This window comes from Macaca nemestrina, chromosome 10, assembly GCF_043159975.1.
Source record: "Macaca nemestrina isolate mMacNem1 chromosome 10, mMacNem.hap1, whole genome shotgun sequence".
NCBI lineage: Eukaryota > Metazoa > Chordata > Mammalia > Primates > Cercopithecidae > Macaca > Macaca nemestrina.
Window position 1 is genome coordinate 52592545 of NC_092134.1, and position 22785 is coordinate 52615329.

General features: G+C 39.2%; 1 protein-coding gene across 2 annotated transcripts in view; it reads left to right on the forward strand.

Moving 5' to 3' along the window:
* LOC105473294 (lin-7 homolog A, crumbs cell polarity complex component) overlaps window positions 1-22785 on the forward strand; it is a 145976-nt gene that overhangs the window by 112672 nt on the left and 10519 nt on the right. For both annotated transcript variants that reach the window (XM_011727033.3, XM_024790170.2), the window contains one exon: window positions 20382-20600. In XM_011727033.3, coding sequence (XP_011725335.1) covers window positions 20382-20600 — 219 coding nt within the window. The remainder of the gene's footprint in view (window positions 1-20381; window positions 20601-22785) is intronic.

The window sequence follows — 22785 nt, forward strand, 5'->3', positions numbered from 1 at the left end:
AGTCTTTAAGATTTGAAGGGCACTGGCATTCGAGAGAAGCAACAAAAAGCCAGTGAAACTGGAGTGGGTTGGAGTAGAGGGGAGAAGAAGATGAGTTCAGTGTTAGTAGTTCATTTTCCTTTTAAATTTGTAATTTTTTTCTAATTAAAAAAATCAACTTTTTAAAAATATATCTTCTACTCAATTATATGTGCCATTGTGTTAAAATGGTAATTTTTAAATTCCCAGAAATTAAGTTTAGAAATAAAGCAAGCACCCCCAAGTGTAGTAACAACATTGGTAACAAAAGTAACTGAAAAGACTTCCTTCCAGAGCTTCTAAGCCAGGCATTTGCAGAACACTCTAAGTGCATCGGGCCCTTAGTTCTCAGTAAATTCCTATATGGCACAAACTCAATGTAAGTGGTGGAGTTTGCTGAATAATTTGCTAACTTACCTGAACCTTAGTTTTCTCATTGCTAAAAGATGATAATATAAGAAGCTACTTAGTTTTTCTATTTTAGTGTTTAAATGGCGTAACACGGTTCTTGAACATGTAGTAAGTACTAAATAAATGTTAGTACTTATAATCATTGCTAGTTTATGATCAAGGCAGCAAGCCATTGATTTAAGCAAGCAAGTGAATGGAGGCAGTGAGGAAGGTGAAAGGGCCATCTCAAGGAAGGGCCCAGACACAAGAGAAAATTGCATGTTCTCCTGTTTGGACCTTCACGGATTAGCAAATGAGGGTGAAAATATACGCAGGGGCCAGATCATAAAGGGTGAAGTACACTAGGCTGAAGACTTTGGCCTGTATCTGCAATTTAAATATAAAATTATGAGTTTTTTATGAAATGTGGCAACATATTTAAGTTAAAAAAACTGATTGATGAACATTAAACATCAAAAAGCTTAAGTATTTAATCATTAATTCATTTGGCAAAATGTTATTGGGCCTAACATTGTCTTACTCACTGGCAAAATAAAAAATAAATACAATATCTTCTATTTCAAGTATAGGGATGGGGAAAAAATAAGGAGGGAAGCAGAGCATCTTTGTGGTACAGGTTATTTTCTAAATAATGATAAGTATGGGGCTCCATGGGATACCACAGAGGTAGCATCTTACCCAAACAGGGGGATGGAGAGGGGTTGAGCAGAGACAGTTCTCCCATAGGCAAGTAGGTATTGGGCAGGTGAACGGAGGCAGTGAGGAAGGTGAAAGAGTCATCACAAGGAAGGGCCCAGACACAAGAGAAAATTGTGTAGTCTCCTGTTTGGACCTTCATGGATTAGCAAATGAGGGTGAAAATATATGCAGGGGCCAGTTCACAAAGGGTGAGGTACACCAGGCTGAAAGACTTCGGCCTGTATCTGCAATACGGGGACATGTAGTTATTTTAAGCACGAGAGTTATACGACAAAATTTGCGTTTTGGAATGATTACCATGATTGCAATGTGAAGAGTAGTTTAGAAGTGGCCAGATGCAACCAGATGTGGATGTAAGTTAATATTTAGTGAGAGAAACACAGATCTCATTGTGATCTATCTAATTATGATCTATTATGTAGAGAATATTGATGTGTCTTTGTTATGACACGTTATTATTTGAGGAGGGGGGAGAAGATCAACAATAATTGTACCAAAGAAGAAAGACAAAGCCAACTCATTTCATTTTCAGAAAAATTCCTAGGTCAACTGATTACTCTCTGTGGAATCTCACATCTATCAAGATTGAGATCACTGCAAGTTTCTTTGTTTTTAATCTCAGGAGCCATTAGATAAAAAAGCAAAATTTTAAACACGAAGTATTTCATAATCCTTCCTCATGATTTTTCCATTGAACATTATTTCTTGAAAACATGGATTTATAGCCTATATATTGAACCATGAATGATCTGCCAGGCCGTATAACTGATATGCTGGTCCCGACAAATAAACAACTGAGAGGAAATATAGGAAAGGAAAACTTAGGTTTCAGCAAATTAACAACGTCGGGAGAAAAACCATTCAGTCATGATTGTTCAAACAGAATCTCATTGGCATTACATTGTGATTGAGGTTTTGAAGCTCCCACAGACTATACTTCCACAACTGTAATTTTTTAGGTAATTTTGCTAAAATCCCTTCATTTCACCTGAATTACCCAGGCAATTATAGAATTACAGTTGTAGGGATTTTTCTTTTGTTTGGGGGGACTTATTTTGCCCAAATTACTTGAAAGCTCTGCCTGAAGGTACTATTTAAACAAAATTATCCTTTGTCCCACCTTCTTCGGTTTGTTCTAGAATGACCTTTCCTCTCGTGTTCCTTGTGGGATGATACTTGGCTGTTGTATTTAAAAATATACAAAAAATATGTAAATGCATTCTTAGCAAATTTTTAAATAATTTAGTGTGGAAAGACTAAAGTCAGATTTTTTTAAAGAGTCCCCTTAACTGTTTTCCTCAATCCATTCCAGCCCCTTTCTCTCCCGACGTGTAGAAACACCACCGTAGTGAGCATACATTTAAACGTTTCTCTTTGTATTCAAGCACACACATACATCACACACACACACACATACCATATTTATTTATTTATTTTTAAATACAAACATATGAGACAATGAAGGGCTGTAACTAAGACGTCAGCCTCCAGACAATGATTTGTTACCCATTAATGGTGTGGCCATGGGAACTTACTTAACCTTTCTGTGTCTCAGTTTCCTCATTTATGAAATTGGGATGATGACACTATGTAACTTGCAGTGTTGTTATGAAAAGTCACTATTTTGCTACATTTAAAGCCCTTGAGACAGTACCTGATAGTACTCAATGAATATAAGCTACTATTATTATTATTATTGTGATTTTCTTAAATGCACTGTTATTTTTACATATACTTATTATCTGTGACTTGCTTCCTTGTTTAAAAATGTCTTGGAGATTTTGCCTCATCAGTACATAGACCTTTTTTAATCTCCTGTATAATATTCTATATATGGTTCATTTAACCATTCCCCTATTGATGGACATTTAGTTTGTTAAACAAATTGTTGTTTAATTTTGTTTTGCTATTTTGAGCACTGCTTGAATGAAAATCTTTATGTATATGAGTAACTATTTTTCTCAGGTAGATACTAATATGTGCAAGCCAGGATAGGAAGATATAGATATACTTTATTTTAATAGATATTGCCACACTGACTTTCAAGAAGCCTATATCAATTTATACTTCTATGTTTTATGAGGATATAAATTTCACCAAATCCTTGGCGATACATTCTTTTTTTAAACACGTGAATGATTTTGATCTCATTTTAGATTTAATCTGCATCTCCCTAACTGATAGTAGACTTGAGCATCTTGTAGCTGAGACCTTTATGGGAAGAAGCTAGTCATACATAATTCTGGCAGGAATGAACTAGGTGTAAGCAAGAACAAAAAAACACCCAGAATGATTTGAATATGAATGATGGGGACAGTATTAGACATAAGGTTATTGAGGCCAGCTGGGAGTGAAAAGTGAAGGTCCTTGTAAGCCATTGTAAAGTATTTGCTATTAATTTTGAGCAAGAAAGTGACATAATAGAGAATAAGTACTGCTTGGGATGGGCTTTGAATGCTTGGTGTGGGTTTATTCAAATAGAGTGGAGGAAGGACATTCTACACTGAGGGAATAAAACTGAGAGATTATGGAAACATGAAAACATGCTGAAATCAAAAGCATAGTGTTGCTTCTATGTTAAAGATTAATATTAGGAAATAGCATTGGACCTACCTGCCTGTACGTGGGAAGTGCTTTGCATGATACAGGATGTTTTCATTTTCATTGCTAGAAAATTGAAAAATATGTATGGGGTAATGCATTTATTGGGTACATTCTGAGCCAGGTTTAGTTTCTCACTTTACACGGGTAGTCCATATAAGCCTAAATGACTTCTATGAAGGAGATGTTTTGTTGGTTTGTTTGTTTGTCTCACTTTGTCCCCCAGGGTGGAGCACAGTGGCAGGATCTCAGCTCAACACAAGCTCCACCTCCCGGGTTCACACCATTCTTCTGCCTCGGCCTCCCGAGTAGTTGGGACTACAGGCACCCACCACCATGCCCAGCTAATTTTTTGTATTTTTGGTAGAGACAGGGTTTCACCGTGTTAGCCCAGATGGTCTTGATCTCCTGACCTCGTGATCTGCCCGCCTTGGCCTCTCAAAGTGCTGGGATTACAGGTGTGAGCCACCGTGCCCAGCCCTGAAGGAGATGTTATTAATGCCATTTTGTATATATGGGAACTGAGGCTCAGGGAAATGAAATAACCTTCTTACAGCAGTAACCTTTGACCTAAGCTTTAAAGTCAGCCCTCTTAAGATGAGCTAAACAAACACTGGATGAGTTCTGTGCACTGTGTTAGGTATCAGGGATAAACCATCGATGCAGCAAGGTCCTTGCCCTCAAGGACAGTGTCTATCATAGCTGTGCTCTTTCTACTCATCAATACATTTTAAGCAAGGGCATGCAAATACCAAGCAACTCAGCCAGGGGTGGTGGCTCACACTGTAATCCCAGCACTTTTGGAGACTGAGACAGGAGGATCACCTGAGGTCAGGAGTTCGAGACTAGCCAGACCAACATGGTGAAACACCGTCTCTACTAAAAATACAAAAATTAGCCAGGCGTCATGGCATATGCCTGACGTCCCAGCTACTCAGGAGGCTGAGGCAGGAGAATAGCTTGAACTCAGGAGGGGGAGGCTGCAGTGAGCCAAGACCGTGCCACCACACTCCAGCCTGAGCAACAGAGCAAGACTCCATTTAAAAAAAAAAAAAAAAAGCAAAGCAACTCTGGCTGGAATAGGTAGAAGCATTTAGACAAGAGAGAAGCTGGAGGAAATCCAGGCAAGAAATCATAAGAAATAAGAGGGAGGAGAGGATGAGATGCAATTGTGGTAACTGACCCATTAATATCAACCAGTATTGGTGGTTAATTGGATGTAGGTTAAGGGAAGATGTCCCCAGGAGGACCCAACTTGGGTGGCTGCATGACTAGTGATAGCAGGAAGTAGAAAAGAGGGTTGAAAATAATCTTTGGAGGTTAGAGCCAGTTAGAGCGTTTAAAATAAGCAAAAAATCTTAGTATAAATCAATGGTGACAAAAGCAAAGAATATTCTGTGGGTGTACATTTAATTGGAAAAGACATTTATATGCACAGCTACAGAGATATTGGACAGTAAACCTGAAATAGGCTTTAAATTTTGACTTCTCCTGCAAGAAAGCATCTGCAATGTTGAATCTCTGCAATTAAATTAAATGTTATAGCTATTATTAATGTTTTATTATTCATGGTACACATCAACATAAATGTCCATGCCATTTTACACTTTACAGGAAACACATTTGACAGTGCCAGGCTCAGACAACTTCTGCCCAGATTTCCTGTATTTCCCTCTGATGTTTTATATTAAATTGCCTGGACTTCTAGGATTATAAAACAGGCTAGATATTTGAAGTATATCTTTTGAAGGGTTTGGTTGAATAATTTCAGCAATCTATTGTTGTCTTATGACACCACTTGAAAAACTGTGATATCTGTGAGCTCGCTAGAGTAAGATACTTACAGAAAAAAAAAAAAAAAAAAAAACTATTCTGATTGACTGCAATTCTAGGAGATGTCATTGCCCATAATACTTGCTGTCATCTTGGAAGAGGAGATAGGATGATGTACTCCTTGCTTAGGGGAGTAAGATTTCTCAAAAACTTCCTATAGGCTAAGCCTTTTTCTAGGTTGCAGAATCTTTTATAGAACCCCCTAACTTCAGCCCTGTTTCCATCACTGTAACAGCCCACCTGTTATAAAAGTCAGGGAAAGTGATTTGAAGGGTGGGCCTTGTTATTTATTCTGAGGAATCTCAGTCAGTATCCCAGTACATAACACTGCTTCATAAACATTTTAAAGTCCTCATCTGATTCTGGCTACTCTTTCTAAGCTAGTTTCACATTTAAAACCAGGCTGAATCATCCCTGGGATTCTGCAGTGGCAGAAGGAGATAATGTCCCATGGCACGAGGTCTGCCCTTAGGGTCTTGGCAGAATTGCAGAGTGGGCAAAAATGACTTAACTACCCTCAAACCTAACTGTTTCAAACCTTTCTTATCACTCAGATCTCTCCTTCCTTTCCCCTTCTTCATGCTGGCAGTGATGCATTCTCTAATAAAACCCCTTCCCTTCCTGGCTATTGATTTTTTTGAAAAAATTATTAAATAACATTTAGGGTTTATAGGTATACAATCATATTATCAGCAAATAGTGGCAGTTCGAGTTCCTCTTGACTGATTTGGATGCCCTTTCTTTCTTGTTTGATTGCTGTGGTGAGGACTTCCAGTACTATGTTGAATAGAAGTGGTGAAAGTGGGCATACTTGTCTTGTTCCAGTTCTCAGAGGAAATGCTTTCTACTTGTCCCCATTCAGTATAATGTTGGCTGGTGGTTTGTTGTAGATGGCTTCTATTACCTTGAGGTATGTCCCTTCTATGCCAATTTTGCTGAGGGTTTTAATCAAAAAGTGATGCTGGATTTTGTCAAAAGCTTTTTCTGCATCTATTGAGATGATCATGTGATTTTCATTTTTGATTCTGTTTCTGTGGTGTAGCACATTTATTGACTTATGTATGTTAAACCATCCCTGCATCCCTGATAAGAAACCCACTTGATCATGGTGGATTATCTTTTTGTTATTGGATTTGGATTTGGATATGTTGTTGGATTTGGGTAGTATTTTGTTAAGGATTTCTGCATCTATGTTCATCAAGGATACTGGTCTGTAGTTTTATTTTTTTGTTATAGCCTTTCCTGGTTTTGGTATTAAGGTGATACTGGCTTAGTAGAATGATTTAGGGAGGATTCCCTCTTTCTCTATACTGTGGAACAGTGTTAATAAGACTGGTACCAATTCTTCTTTGAATGTCTGATAGAATTCAGCTGTGAATCCATCTGGTCCTGGACTTTTTTTTTTGTTGGCAGTGTTTTTTATTACCATTTCTGTCTCACTGCTTATTATTGGTCTGTTCAGAGATTCTATATCTTCCTGGTTTAATCTAGGAAAGTTGTATATTTCCAGGAATTTATCCATCTCCTCTGGGTTTTCTAGTCTGTGTGTGTAAAGGTGTTCATAGTAGCCTTGCATAATCTTTTGTATTTCTGTGGTATCAGCTGTAATATCTCCTGTTTCATTTCTAATTAAGCTTATTTGGATCTTCTCTCTTTTTGTTAATCTCACTAATTGACTATCAATTTTATTTGTCTTTTCAAAGAACCAGATTCTTGTTTCATTTATCTTTTATATTTTTGTTTCATTTCATTTAGTTCTGCCTGATCTTAGTTATTTATTTTCTTCTGCTGGATTTGTGTTTGGACTGTCCTTGTTTCTCCAGTTCTGTGAGGGCTGACCTTAGATTGTCTATTTGTGCTCTTTCAGACTTTTTGATGTAGGCATTTAATGCTATGAACTTTCTTCTTAGCATCACTTTTGCTGTATCCCAGAGGTTTTGATAGATGTGTCACTATTATTATTCAGTTCAAAGATATGTAAATTTCTATCTTGATTTCATTGTTGACCCAACGATCATTCAGGAGAGATTATTTAATTTCCATGTGTCACAGAATCCTTGGGGTGTCACTTTTCTGGCTAGAAACCTCTATGTCCAGTGATGCCTTTGCCCAAATATTGCTTGGGCCTGCTGGGCTCATTCCACACATTCAGCCTGGCAGGTTGTGCTCAGCTTGTGCTACTCACCTGGATCCCATGCCTACCAGGGGCAAGCCAGGTGCAGAGTGGTGAGGAGTGTATGAGCAAGTAAGCATGGAGTCCAGCCACTGCACAGAGCCAGGCATGCTGGCTGCAGCAGGGTGGGCAGCTCTAGGCACTGGCACAGGGGCTGGCTCCCTAGAAGGCTGTGGCTGGACCAGGTATACCACAAACAGCTTCCGTGCCTGGCACCAGGGACTGCAATGGTGCCTGGAAGCTTGGAGTAGCCAGGAACTGCAAAGCCCCAAAGAGGGTGTCATAACCCCAGCTCAGGGAGCTCTTAGGTCTGGGATCCCCAAAGGGCCATAGCTCTTCTCTCCTTCTCTCTTCTCTCCTTCTCATCACCCACAATGTTATGAGCAAGGGGCATATTTGAGTTGTATTACAGCTCTTTCAGCCCTGCCATTTGGCAGGTCCCAAGTTCTTGTCCTATCTCCAGGAAGAATGAGGTATATAGACAAGTGGAGAGTGAGCAAGGTGAAGAGGTACTTTATGAGCAACAGAACAGCTCAGAAGAGACCCACGGTGGGTAGCTTCTCTCTGCAGGCAGGTTGTCCCATCGTTTGTTCAGCTCTCAGCAGAGAAGAGACCCACAGTGGGTAGCTCCTCTCTGCAGATAGGTCGACTCATCATCTGTGTGAGTCTGGCTAAGTCTGAGGTTTTTATGGGCTTCAGAGGGGAGTAAGTGCGTGCTGATTGGTCCATAGGCAGGCCAAGAGAAAGCACCGTAAGTTCTCACTCCAGTCTGCCAAACAGGCAGCCCAGCCCCTGGGCTTCAGGCTGTCCCTGGCTTGAAGGTGGGGCTTCACCAGGAATCCACCCCTTTCCACCCAGGAGTCTGCCTGCCTCCTGCCACCATTAACCTGCCATCCTTGATGCCCATGATGCCCTGGCTCTTTGTGCTGAGAGACACCTACAGTCCTGTGCTGAGCCACCCTTAGGCCCCCTCGACTTTCCTTCCTGATGTGGTTTGGCTGTGTCCCCACCCAAATCTCATCTTGAATTGTAGCTCCCATAATGCCCATGTGTTGTGGGAGGGACCCAGTGGGAGATAATGAAATCATTGGGGCAGTTACCCCTTTTATTTTTATTGTGTGTGTGTGTGTGTGTGTGTGTGTGTGTGTGTGTGTGATAGAGTTTCACTCTTTCGCCCAGGCTGGAGTGAAGTGGCACAATCTTGGCTCACTGCAAGCTCTACCCCCTGGGTTCAAGCAATTCTCCTGCCTCAGCCTCCTAAGTAGCTGGGATTCCAGGTGCCTGCCACCACACCCAGCTAATTTTTGTATTTTTAGTAGAAACAGGGTTTCACCATGTTGGCCAGTCTGGTCTCAAACTCCTGACCTCAGGTGATCCACCCACCTCAGCCTCCCAAAGTGCTAGGATTACAGACATGAGCCACTGCACACAGCGCCCCCATATTGTTCTTGTGGTAGTGAATAACTCTCACAAGATCTGATGGTTTTATAAGCGGTTTCCCATTTCACTTGGCTCTCATTCTCTCTGTCTGCTGCCATGTAGCTTTGCACTTCCTTGCTTTCTGCCATGATTGTGAGGCCTCCCCAGCCATGTGGAACTGTGAGCCAATTAAACCTCTTTCCTTTATAAACTACCCAGTCTCAAGTATCTCTTTATTGGCAGTGTGAAAACGAACTAATACTTTGGGCTCATCAGTGCCCAAAGTCCACGGGGGGCTGAGGTGTCAGGGGGTTGGCTTGGCAGTGCTCCGCTGAGTGCACACACGCCCGGCCTGATTGCAATAGTGCCTGCACTTGGCATCAACTTTGCTCTGAAATATGAGCAGGCACAGGGAGCTGGGAGAGGCCAGGCAACAGGAGCAGGAACTTCTGAGCCTGCAAGGGGAGAGTGGCTTCCTGGGTCCCTGAGAATGCAGAGATGCCTGGGTCTGCACCTGCAGCTGGGCAACTGCCACTGAGCCCAAGAGGGTGGGGCTCTCTCCAATTTGGAAGGAGTGGGGCTTCCGCTCCTTGCTGACTCCCACTGGCTCCCTAAAGCCCACAGCCCTGCAGCATCTCCCCCACTATAGCTGGTGTCTTCACAGTGTCCACTCCAGACTGGCTGCAGCTGCCATCACATGTATTTGCATTGCTGTCCTATTTTAAGAAATTGCCACAGCCACCCCAATCTTTAGCAACCACTGCTGTGATCAGTCAGCAGTCATCCACATAAAGACAAAACCCTCTATCAGCAAAAAGATTATGATTTACTGAAGGCTCAGATGATCGTTAGCATTTTTAACAATAAAGTATTTTTAATTAAAAAAGAAAATTTACCAGGCACTACTATGCACTGTGCGCATGTGCAACATCTTATGTCTTGGGTGACTTATTATCTTGGTTTGCCCAGGTCTGATGCATTTCCTGGGACTTTCAGTGCTAAAACCGGAACAGTCTCTATCTGAGAGGGGAGAGGTCATTTCCAGAGGTCACACTGTTAATAAGCAACTTGTCTAAGATTCAAATCCAGATCCTCCTGACCCCAATCCCTGGCCTTTCTGCCCTGGCACTCTGGCTCTGCTAAGGCTTTGGTGGTTTAAGAAGTCACAGTAAATTTTAGTGACTAAGATGTATTTACATTTTGTAAGTGGAGCTGTAATGGGGTGAGTGTGGGGTAGGTAGTTCTTTGTGGATATGTAGGGGAAGGTGATGATCACCACTTCCACAACCCCTCCCCTATCCTAATGCAGACCTGAAGGCAAATAATGAGAACTGGCAGTCACAACACTCTGCTTAGGAATATTTACATTTCTAAGCCTTTGCTCATTGTGGGTGTAGTGTCACAGCGTGTCAGGGGTTGGGAGAGCATGGGGGTGCACAGCCTGCATCTCAGAGACAAACCAGTGTTTATCACAGTTGGGAAGGGTTCTCTATTATCCCTGCTTCCTGGGTGAAACCCACCACTCAAGAATTAGCAGACTGATTTAAAGGTATCATTTTCGAGGAATATTTTCCCAGGCAGCTTTGTTCAGTTTTTCAGACCTCTAAAGCTCACGTTTGTACTCCTGAAGGGGTGTGTGTGTGTGTGTGTGTGTGTGTGTGTGTGTGTGTTTAATCTTCATTCCAACAACCATCAGGACTTTTCCCCTCTTTTGGTGCAGACGTCAAGGATCGAGCAGTTACTATAAAGCATTACCACCAGGATGTAGTAGCTGCGTTTCTTTCCAATTTTAGTCTCCAGATCTGAAAGGTGGGCTGAGATCAACCGAATGTTAGGTTTGTGAATATCTGATTGCTAGAAGGCACTGATCTTTTTCTAAAGCTTTTTTGCTGGTTTTCAGTTTTCTGCCCCCAGGCTTACTGATAATGCTCTGCATTCTCCACTTTCATGATTCAAAAATTCTTCTACTTCTAACTGCTCTCACAGGATAAGAATATGTATAATTATATACACTTTTTTTCCATTAACCTCCTTGCTCTTTTGTGGTGTTTAGTCATTTGATGATTTTCCCCTCTCAAGTTCCCTCACATTATGCATGCTCCTATCAGGTAAATCTCCTGCATGTTCCTTCTTTACCTAACAGAGCATGACACTGTTGAGGGACTGAGAGGAACAGTTTTCATGAATAACTAATGATCATTTGTAATTAGCATATCAATTGTATGAATGGAAATGATGCCACTAAATTACTTGAGGATGATTAACGGCAGTGGATTCACCTAAGTAGTTTTAAACATTCTTCCAACAAGCCCCATACACTATTAATTTACTTGGTAAACTTTTGCTTCCCAAATAATATAAAGAAAACTTCTACCTACACCAAAGGTAAAATCATATTTTGTTGCTGTTGTTGTCTGTGAACATCTGAAGCCCTAAGCAACACTATCACCAAGAAAATAGTTCAACAAAGAACTGACATTTGTTGGACGTTTTGTAAATTCCAGGCACTCTTCCAAGTGCTTAGTGTATGTTAAATGTAATGCTCATAATAATCCTATAAACTAAGTACACTATGATGCATAATTTACAGGCAAGGAAAGTGAAGCTTTGAAATATTAAGCAGCTTGTCTGTGTTCACAGAGCTGGTAAGGGAAGCTCAGATTTAAACCTAGGCAATACTGGTTCCTTAGCCTATGAGACTTTATATTTTATATTGATGTTATATTCATTGACTAAGTATTTATTGAGTTCATAATAAATGCTGGACATAGAGATAAATAAATTAGACTCATCCTCCTCTTGGACAGTCTAGTGGCAACAGAATGATGGTGAACTGATAAATTACAGTGCAGTTGTGATAGATATTAGCATAAAGCAAGAACAAAGTACTATGGGAGGTCATTAGCACATTTTTCCAAAAGATAAATGTGATACTTTTAATACTTTTTCCACTTTTCTTAATCAATAAAGACTATATTTAGAACAGGAAAATTAACATATTTGAAAAAAGGGAAAGATAAAACATCATAAAATTCTTTTCTGAATAATGTATACTATATTTTTTCCTTTACTGTACATACATATTTAGGATGGTTTAATTTATAAATGAGGCACAGTAAGAGATTAACAACAACAATACTAGAACAATTATAACAATGTACTACAATCAAAGTTATGTGAATGTGATGTCTCGTTCTCTCTCTCAAAATATCCCATTGTGCTGTACTCACCTATTTTTGGACGTTGATTGACCATGGGTAACTGAAACTGTGCATAAGGAGGCATTACTGTATATCATGTAGCTAATTCAAAGATATTTCTTTCTTAATTAAATGCCCAATCAACATTGCTTTTATTTAATGATCAAGAATGCCAAAACGTAGAGCTACATCAAGGCAAAATCATAAGATTTCCCTCATCTAACCAACACCTTTTTTCTGTAGTAAGGTTGTAGAGAAACCCTTAAGATGACATTTACTATTTTGCTTAGTTCTATTTGGGTTCAGAGTAGTATGTCCAAACACAAATCTACATGTCAGAGACTGGATGGTTGAATCAGAGTTTTGTATTTATATATTCCTAGGTCATATTGCTACAGATCTTAATATGGCAAGGCTGGGAACAGCTTAGGTCTCTATATTTAAAAACTTCTTCAGTTGACTTCTATGTACATCAAAGGTTTAAGAGTGACTGGCCTAAACATCTCTATGAGTAAGGAAAACTGCCAATATGATACTTACTTTTTTTTATTATTTTATTTAAGATTAAGGATTGGTAGGTAAGAGCCTAGACTCTAGAAACAGATAAAGCTCCTTGCAGGTTGATCTGTTCCACTTACTACCTGGTGACCTAGGACACATTTCTTAATCTTTTCATTACCTTTTTAACAGATATGTTGCAAGGATTAGATAGAATGCACAGAAAACAGCCTTTTACTTAATAAATGGTCAATAAAAACTACAGTATACATATACACACATGCATGTTTACACACATTTATATGTATGAGCACACACACACTTAAAATGACAGTAAAAGACCTTCATGGAACAAAAGTAAAACTATCATAAGAAAAAAATAATCACTGTTATATGTGGGAAAGGAATAGGTCTTTGCTTGGTTATGCTGGGCCTTTTCAAAGTTGAGAATCAGGCCAGGCTCAGTGGCTCACGCCTGTAATCCCAGCACTTTGGGAGTCCGAGGCGGGCAGATCACGAGGTCAGGAAATCGAGACCATCCTGGCTAACACGGTGAAACCCCGTCTCTACTAAAAATACAAAAAATTAGCCTGGCGTGGTGATGGGCGCCTGTCGTCCCAGCTACTCGGGAGGCTGAGGCAGGAGAATGGCTTGAACCCGGGAGGCGGAGCTTGAAGTGAGCCGAGATTGCACCACTGCACTCCAGCCTGGGCCACAGAGCGAGACTCCGACTCAAAAAAAAAAAAAAAAAAAAAAGACAAAGTTGAGAATCATAACCCCCTAATCCTAATAGTAGTGAGCCCTTCAGGTAGCCCCATGCCACTCCTTCACTCCAGCTCACACCTTTCAGCTAGGAGTAGACAGATGTTTTCCTTGCCATTAGTTCCTATCCTTTGACATCACACAAAAATGACACTCCATGTATTTCATTTCTGGATTAGTTAAGCTAGAAAATTAGCATGGGGTTGTTGAAAGAGCAGTCATCAAGAAAAATGAGTTCTAATCCAGACCTACAACTAACAGACTTATAAAATGGAGTAAGTTATAGCCAGTCTTGGGGTCTGTTTCCTTATGTATTAAGATATAAGGACATAAATGAGATTGTTTCTAAAGGTCTTTTTAGGTAACATGTTCTGTGTTTCTGAGCTATCTAATTCACTAAGGTATAATTACCTAATACCCTTGATGTCCTTTACTGCAGATGATGATAACATCATTTGGCCTTTAATCTAAAGGAATGACTGATGTTATTTAGGAGTCTATGCATAAACCTGGCTGTAAATATTCCTTGAATAACCACAAGGTCTAGTCAACTCTTGTTGTCCAACAAAGTATTTAAGTAACTTACCCATCAGAAAACTGGATCAGGATGATGTCTATGTAATTCCCACAGAGAAAAACCTGCCTAAAAACTTGGCCAGTTGATGACTGATGGTACACAGATAGCATGATTGCTTCCCTGGGCAGGCATTGCTTCCATCTGAGATCTAGCCAGGGTCAAAATTTAACCCTCTATGGAAGTGGGAGAGAGAGAGCACATGTCATGAGCAAATTCATGTATGTAGTACAATTCAAATTCTCCCTTATAAGGGATGATCCTTAATCAACCAGGAAATTGAGCATACCAGAAATAAGCTGCCATTTTGATATCTCACAGTGTATACGAATAGAAAAACTGTTGAATGATCAGAATGCAGCCATGTTTAAAACTTGGTTGAGTCTGGGCGCAGTGGCTCATTCCTGTAAACCCAGTGCTTTGCAAGGCTGAGGCAGGCAGATCACTTGAGCCCAGGAGCTCGAGATCAGCCTGGTCATTGTGGCAAACCCTGTCTTTACTAAAAATACAAAAAGTAGCTGGGCATGGTGGTGGGCACCTACAGTCCCAGCTACTCGGGAGGCTGAGGCACAAGAATTGCTTGAACCTGGGAGATGGAGGTTGCAGTAAGTCAAGATCGTGCCATTGCACTCCAGCCTGGGTGACAGAGCAAGACTTCATCTCAAAACAAAACAAAGAAAATAAAACCTTGGTTCATTTACCAGACATTGATTTGCTAAACTTCAATCAAATTAACTAACTTGAAAGCTGCCTAGAGCTTACTGCTGTATGAGATTGCTGATGAAACATGTATGCCTTTGGTTATTTACTGAGCTATTTTTTCCCCAGCTTCCTAAATGAAAATATATTTATTTGTATATCAATATTATAGCAAATCCAGTTCGTATGGTTTTTCTATCAGTTTAGTATTTTATTAGTTTGTATTTATCGTAATACAACTATTTGAGGCTCTCTCTCTCTCTCTCTCTATATATATATGTGTGTATATATATGGAAAGGAGCCTTCAAATAGTTGTATATGATAGTATACAACTATTATATATAACTAATGTATATAATTGTGTGTGTGTGTGTATATATATACTTTTTTTTTGGGGGGGGGACAGAGTCTCGCTCTGTGTTGCCCAGGCTACAATGCAGTGACACAAACACGGCTTCCTGCAGCCCCGACCTCCTGGGTTCAAGCCACTCTCTTGGTTCAGCATCCCAAGTAGTTGGGACCACAGGCACATGTCACTCTCCCCAGCTATTTAAAAAAAAAAAAATTTTTTTTAGAGATGGGGTCTTGCCATGTTGCTCAGGTTGGTCTTGAACCCCTGGGCTCAGACAATCCTCCTGCCTCAACCTCCCAAATGGCTGGGATTACAGGCATGAGTCACTGTGCCTGACCTCATATTAATTTTTATGTTTATTGTTAAAAGACTTATCAGCTAAAGATAGAAGCATTTTCAGGATGGTAATGTTCAGTCTTCATAGTGCATTTTAATTTTAATTCATTTCATGTATGCTCATGGCCAGCCTAGGCACAATTGTGGGGTAGGTAACGTTTCTTTTTAGGAGTTTTTATGTTTTAGGCTATACTTTTCTTTGGTCAAAATATTTCCTGGGAACCTACTATACCCTCAGGCTGTTCTCATCACTCCTCACCTTCTTAATAAAATCCAATTTTACCAGATGTCCATTGCAAGAACTTGTTAAATTAATTTATGCTAATGCAGTAGGTACAACAAAACTCTTAAAGCAAGGGAATAAAACTTAAAAATATAGAATTTCAGGTTTTAAATGGAAGAGGGGGTTTCACTTTAAAATAAGAAGTATTTTTAGAGCTCTTAAGTCATATAAGAACCACCTTCTCAGCCTATGTAGAAAGCTAGTGCTACAAGTTTTCAGTGATTGCTCAAACTTACACTGGTTGTTATAAAAGACACCTCCAAATCAGGAGTGCTTGTATATACAACTTTGATAAAAAGAGCTTAACTGTTTATAAATAATCTATCACATTTCAAAATATGTCTTAAATATTTAGCTAGAAATGATGCATATTTTCATTAAGAGTGAGACATACACTAAGTCAAAAGCAAGAATAGATGCTAAACCTTCAGGGCTCAAGGAATACTTGTGAAGGGCTTGCACATCAACATTTATACACTAGCTGAGTAGATCTTTTGGCTTCTTTTTATTCATGCAACAAGACTTCTGTAACAAGATAGTCTGATTTCTTGTTTTTACCTTAAAAGGGAAAGAAGGAAGAAGAGAAAATTGCCTTATCCTTCTTACAAAGTTATACCGACGGACTGAAAGCACTCCAGAGATAAATAATAAGTTAAGGAGACAAGCATATGCACTCAAAAGTATTTACAAAGTAGGCAAAGCTAGTGGGGGAAAAAAGGCCACAAAAATAATCCTTAAGACAATTTATCCTTCTGAAAACAACTAAAAAGCAAAGTTGAGGAGTGTTTGAAATAAAAATTTTTGAAGCATGCTTATATTTCTTAATCTCTTTCTAAAGCTCACTTCTTAGCTGCTTAATGATATAATTTGTGGGATGTTAGTAAAGCATTTCAGTAGTACAAGTAAGGAACTGTGACACTGCCCAGATCTCTCACAGTGACTCTGTATCCTGGTGGGAAAGACAGTAGAACCAAACCAAGAGACCTGTTGACTCTGCTGAGCCTTAAAGAGAATCTGAGTCCTTGTCTAAACTGAAGATAAAGCATGAAGGCAAAATTTCTGGAATTGGCAACTGTGGGGTCCACTTTTGATACATTGTTAACTGTGTGGGAGAGGGCAGAGCAGGGACTGGAAGAGGATAACCTTGATGGTTTTGCAGGGCCTGGTATGTGGTACACCAGCCAGCCATGTTTCTCTCAACTCCTCACCACCGCAGTGAGGGCCTAATGGCCCCCACACATTAGTACCACAGCTCTCCTGTGGCAACTGAATTGCAGACACAGTGCCAAAACAGAGATAATGGGCCTCTAAAGGTCTGACCTAGAATCTCAACCCTATTAAATAAAAGCAAATAGAACAAAAGCCACAAAGAAGTCTACAGATTGATGATCTGGCCTAGAAAATGGGTGAACCATTATTATTAAAACATAAAAACATGTAAGTTTTAATATTAAAAAAGAAATTAGAGAAGGGTAGATAGACGACCAAATCACCAAGTTCTCCTTTCAAAGGAAAATTCTATGCATTAACAAATCATCGTGGGACCAGTTATAAAGAAATTATAAACATACGGAAAATAGGGTTTATATTGCACGATGCTGTCAAAGTTTACCTTTCATGTTTTCTCAAGAAATGTAGTAGACTATAATTCATAGAATAAATGCTCAATAAACATATTAGTTAAGTGACTAAGCCAATGATCAAATGATCCCTTAAGTCTCCCAATCTGCAGTAGAAATTACGAATCTGAAGGTATAAGTCAAGGGTGCTTAAGATTTCACTTCCTTTATTTTTCCGTTACTCAATTTAGTGTCCATTTTGAGTTTCCCTTCTGCTTGGATTGTGAAAATGTAATGTCAAGCAATTGAGGGTGGCCCTCTCTGCCTCTTCAGTGTGACTCTTAGGTGTTCTGACACTCTTTAAGCTTATCTCAGTCTCCATCCATCACACTGCACTGTGATTTTTTTTTTCTCTGTACTTTACCCAAGAAGCAAGGCAAAAAGGCCTTGGCAGTTCAATCCTGTAAATTAAGGGTTCTGTCATTTGCCCTGGTGATCAGCTCAGAGGCGCAGGAGCCAGGGTCTCCTTATTTAGGGTCCTATAAAGTCTAATTATGACTTTCTTCTTTTTGCTTCTCCATCATCCCAACCTGGAGACTCTTCAGAAGACTGGGAAAAAAGCAGCTTTGTGTTTACTTAGAGGAATCATAGTTTCTCCAAGTATTGTCTATGCCATGATGTTCAAAAGACTGTTTTGAAATTCAAAAGCCAAGAATTGATTTTGTTTTTTGTTTTCTATCATATCTATCTTACAAGTATGTGTGCATATTTGATTATATCCTGAATAGATTTTTCTGAATATAAAATTATTCACTTATAATAAGGGGTTATTCAATGCATAACAATAGTGCCCTCCAGAAAAATTTCACCAGTTTTTTGTTATTAGCAGTCTGAGTCCAATTTTCCTACATCCTTGTCTGTACACCAAATTTAAAAATACATATTTATTATTTTTAAGTCAAAAATGAAATATTGGCCAGGCGCAGTGACTCACGCCTGTAATCCCAGCACTTTGGGAGCCCGAGGCAGGCGGATCACAAGGTCAGGAGATCGAGACCATCCTGACTGACACGGTGAAACCCCGTCTCTACTAAAAATGGAAAAAATTAGATGCACATGGTGGCAGGCACCTGTAGTTCCAGCTATTTGGGAAGTTGAGGCAGGAGAATGGCGTGAAACCAGGAGGTGGAGCTTGCAGTGAGCCAAGATCGTGCCACTGCACTCCAGCCTAGGTGACAGAGCAAGGCTCCATCTCAAAAAAAAAAAAAAAAAAGAAGTATTTTATGTTGGTCTATACTTCTTTGATTACTAGGGAGTCTGAACATCTTTTCTGAGGTCTATCGACCATTTTTATTTTTTATTTTTTGTCCATGCATATCAACTGCTCATTCTGCTTAGATCTTTATTGATTTGTTAGAAGAATGAAGGGCAGGCTGGGCACGGTGGCTCATGCCTGTCTCCCAGCAGCTTGAGAGGCTGAGGGAGGTGGATCGCTTGAGGTCAGGAGTTCAAGACCAGCCTGGCCAACATGGTGAAACTCCATCTCTACTAAAAATGTAAAATTAGCCAGGCGTGGTGTTGCACACCTTTAATCCCAGCTACTCGGGAGGCTGAGGCAGGAGAATCGCTTGAACCCAGGAGGCGGAGGTGGCTGTGAGCCCAGATCAGGCCATTGCACTCCAGCCTGGCCAACAAGAGTGAAACTCTGTCTCAAAAAAATAAAAAACGGGCAAATAAACCAGAAAAAAATCCCTTTTGCACTAAGTATATGACAGTCATATACTGAAAGTGTTTTTCTGGTTTATTTGCCCTTTTTTTTTTTTTTACAGTGTTTGAGACAGAAACTTACACTGTGTACATCTGATTTTGTAGTTATGTTTCCCTGGGTATTTTAAATTAAGAATTCTCTTTCTATTGAAAAATGATTAGTGTTCACCTTTCTTTTATTTTAATTATTTTATGTTTTTATTTTACATTTAAATTTTAATTAATCTGTTATATTTAGCATAGTGTATGAAATTGGGTCTCCTTTTTTTTTTTTTTTTTTTTGAGATGGCTGTAAACTTTACAATCTTACATAGGCTATCAATTTTTTTTTTTTTTTTTTTTTTTGAGATGGAGTCTTGCTCTGTCGCCTGGGCTGGAGCGCAATGGCACTATCTCGGCTCACTGCAAGCTCCGCCTTCTGGGTTCATGCCATTTTCCTGCCTCAGCCTCCTGAGTAGCTGGGACTACAGGCGCCCACCACCAAGCCTGGCTACTTTTTTGTATTTTTAGTAGAGACGGGGTTTCACCATGTTAGCCAGGATGGTCTCGATCTCTTGACCTTGTGATCCACCCACCTCGGCCTCCCAAAATGCTGGGATTACAGGTGTGAGTCACCACGCCCGGCTGGGTCTCCATTATTTTGTATTATTTAATTTAGTTAATAGCCCTTTTCTCCTTTGGTCTAAAGTCCACATTTATAATAAATAATACTTTCCATGTGATGACTCTCCTTTTGGACTCTGTGCTATGTTCTACTATCTCTTTTATACACACAATAAGATACCACTTTAATCATTGTAGATTCTTAATAAATTTTAATACCTGATAGAGAAATTTCCTCTTTGTTACTATGTTTTAATTTTTTTCAAAATTTTGTTGACTAGTGCATTTACTCTTCCAGATGCAATTTGGAAATTTCATTCCTAATGTTAGCATTATAACTTAGGTCTTCATTGCTTTTCACCCACATAACCTGAATCCCCACGCAGTCCATTCTGTGACCCCGTGCAGCCTAACCTGCTTATAGTTTAATCAGAGTGTAATACATAATAACGATGATGGTAAGATAACTCATTTGCCATGCTTTCTTAAAAATTTAAATTTGGGGTTCTTAATATGATACTAATTTCAGATTTGTCTCTCAGGGAAAAGAACATTGAACCTCCTCCCTTTAAGAAGTGTCATTGTCTTTTCAGAGTGTGGAAGGAGAACACCATGAGAAAGCTGTGGAACTACTCAAGGCTGCTAAAGACAGCGTCAAGCTGGTGGTGCGATACACCCCAAAAGTTCTGGAAGAAATGGAGGCTCGCTTTGAAAAGCTACGAACAGCCAGGCGTCGGCAACAGCAGCAATTGCTAATTCAGCAGCAGCAACAGCAGCAGCAGCAACAAACACAACAAAATCACATGTCATAGGTGAGAAGTGACTTATTTGATACAAGGAGTATATATATATATATATAAAATGTTCTAAAATATATTTTCTTTAGCTGAAACAAAACCATTAGATTTAAATAATCCAAACAAAATCAATCAAACAAAAGACAGTGATCTAAAAATATATAAACAAGATAGTTTATGTGCCATTCAGCTATATGCTCCACAAATGCAAGATAATTTGGAAAATGATGTACTTTGAAAGGGACAAGTATGGGCTGTAGGATGCTTTTAGACAAATTAAGAAAATGCAGCCTCGTGCAAACCCGGATCCTAAGGAGAAGAGTGTGAGCTGGATTCCAGGCCTCACTCACCCTGTTGGCCAGTTACCTTTACACAGTGTATTAACTGCACAACCTTATAGCGCTGACCATGGAAAGATCTCCTTTAGAATACTGAGATACAATTTATTGGAAAAGTGCCCCACTGAAAAGAATGAAGCTGAGACCTGCCACTGTCCATGCTTTAAGAGATTCTGAAGTTCTCATGCTCCTTTAAAGTGTGTCTAACATACAAATGGCCAACAGCTATATGAAAAAATGCTCAACATCTCTAATCATCAGGGAAAAGCAAATTAAAACCACAAAGAGATACCACCTCATACCTTTTAAATTGGCTATCATCAAAATGATGAAAGATAGCAAGTGCTAGCGAGGATGTGGAGAAGAGAGAACCCTTGCACACTGTTGGTGGGAATATAAATTGCTACAGCCAATTTGACAGACAATACAGATTTTCCTCAAAAAAGTTCAAATAGAATTCCATATGATCCAGCAATTCTGTTTCTGGGGAGATATTCAAAGGAATTGAAATCAATATGTCAAAGAGATGTTTGCACTCCCATGTTCAATACAGCATTATTACAACAGCCAAGATATGAAAACTGAAGTGCTATCAATGAATACGTTTCTTTAAAAGTGATAAGTATGTGATAGATATCTATATCTACCTACACATACACACACACACACACATGAATACCATTTAATATTTAGCCTTTAATTAGCAGGAAATGTTGTCATTTTTGTCAGCGTGGATAGGCCTAGAGAACATCATAGTACGTGAAATGAGCCAGGCATGGACAGACAAATACCACATGATCTCACCTATGTGTGGAATCTGAAAAACTTTAATTCATAGAAGTAGAGAGTTGAATGTGGTTTCCAGAGGCTGGGAGGTTGGGAGAGGAGGGGAGAGAGAGAAAAGGGAAAAGGTCTTAGCCAAAGGGTACAAGTTTCAGTTAGGTAGAAGGGGAATAAGTTAAGATGATCTATTATACAATTTGGTACCTATGGTTAATAATATTGTATTTCATATTTCAAAATAGCTAAGAGAATGGACTGTAAATATTCTCACCACAAAGAAACAATAAGTATTTGTGGTGACAACTTTGGTAGCCTGATTTGATCATTCCACACTGTATACACATATTGAAACATCACATTATAATCCATAAATACATAAAATTATTACTTGTCAATTAAAAATAAAACTTTAAGAGTTTTGAAAAAGTTGTAAAGTAGAAATAAAATGTGTCTAAGATTCTCCTGCCTTTTTCTAAATTCCACTTTGTAACAAAGAATACTAAATCAGGTTTTGCTACATATTATCAAGAAAATTGAAGAAAAAATGTTAAGAGACCCCATCTTTGAAGTCCCTACTATGCCCTATGCCCTTATCACATTTTGTCCTTAATCCTCAGAAAAAAATCCCTTCAAGGCAAGTATCAATAAAAAGTTTTTTAGATGAAAATATGAAGCTAAAATAACTTCAGTGGATCTCCCATGACTACATTTACAAGAAACATAGAATTCTTTTCCTTTTTACTCTACCAGGTTTTCATCTGCCAACATCAGATATTCTGGAGTTATATAAATTTTCCTTGCTATCCTTTAGAGAAGACAGTTCATATTGTTAGATACCTTTACACTATGGTGTCTGCGAATGTGTATTTGAAGTGAGCTTCAAATATTCTTAGAAAAATGATTGTGGGTAATAGTGGTTTTAGGTCATTCAACATCAGATTACTATTTGCACAAAGAGAAACACTGGATATAACATGAGGATTTCAGTTGTTTGTGACACTTGTGAAAAGAAGAAGCTACATAGAAAAGGGGGTAAAAGGTATGGGATTTGTTCTCCAACAATTCTGGGAATTCAACAA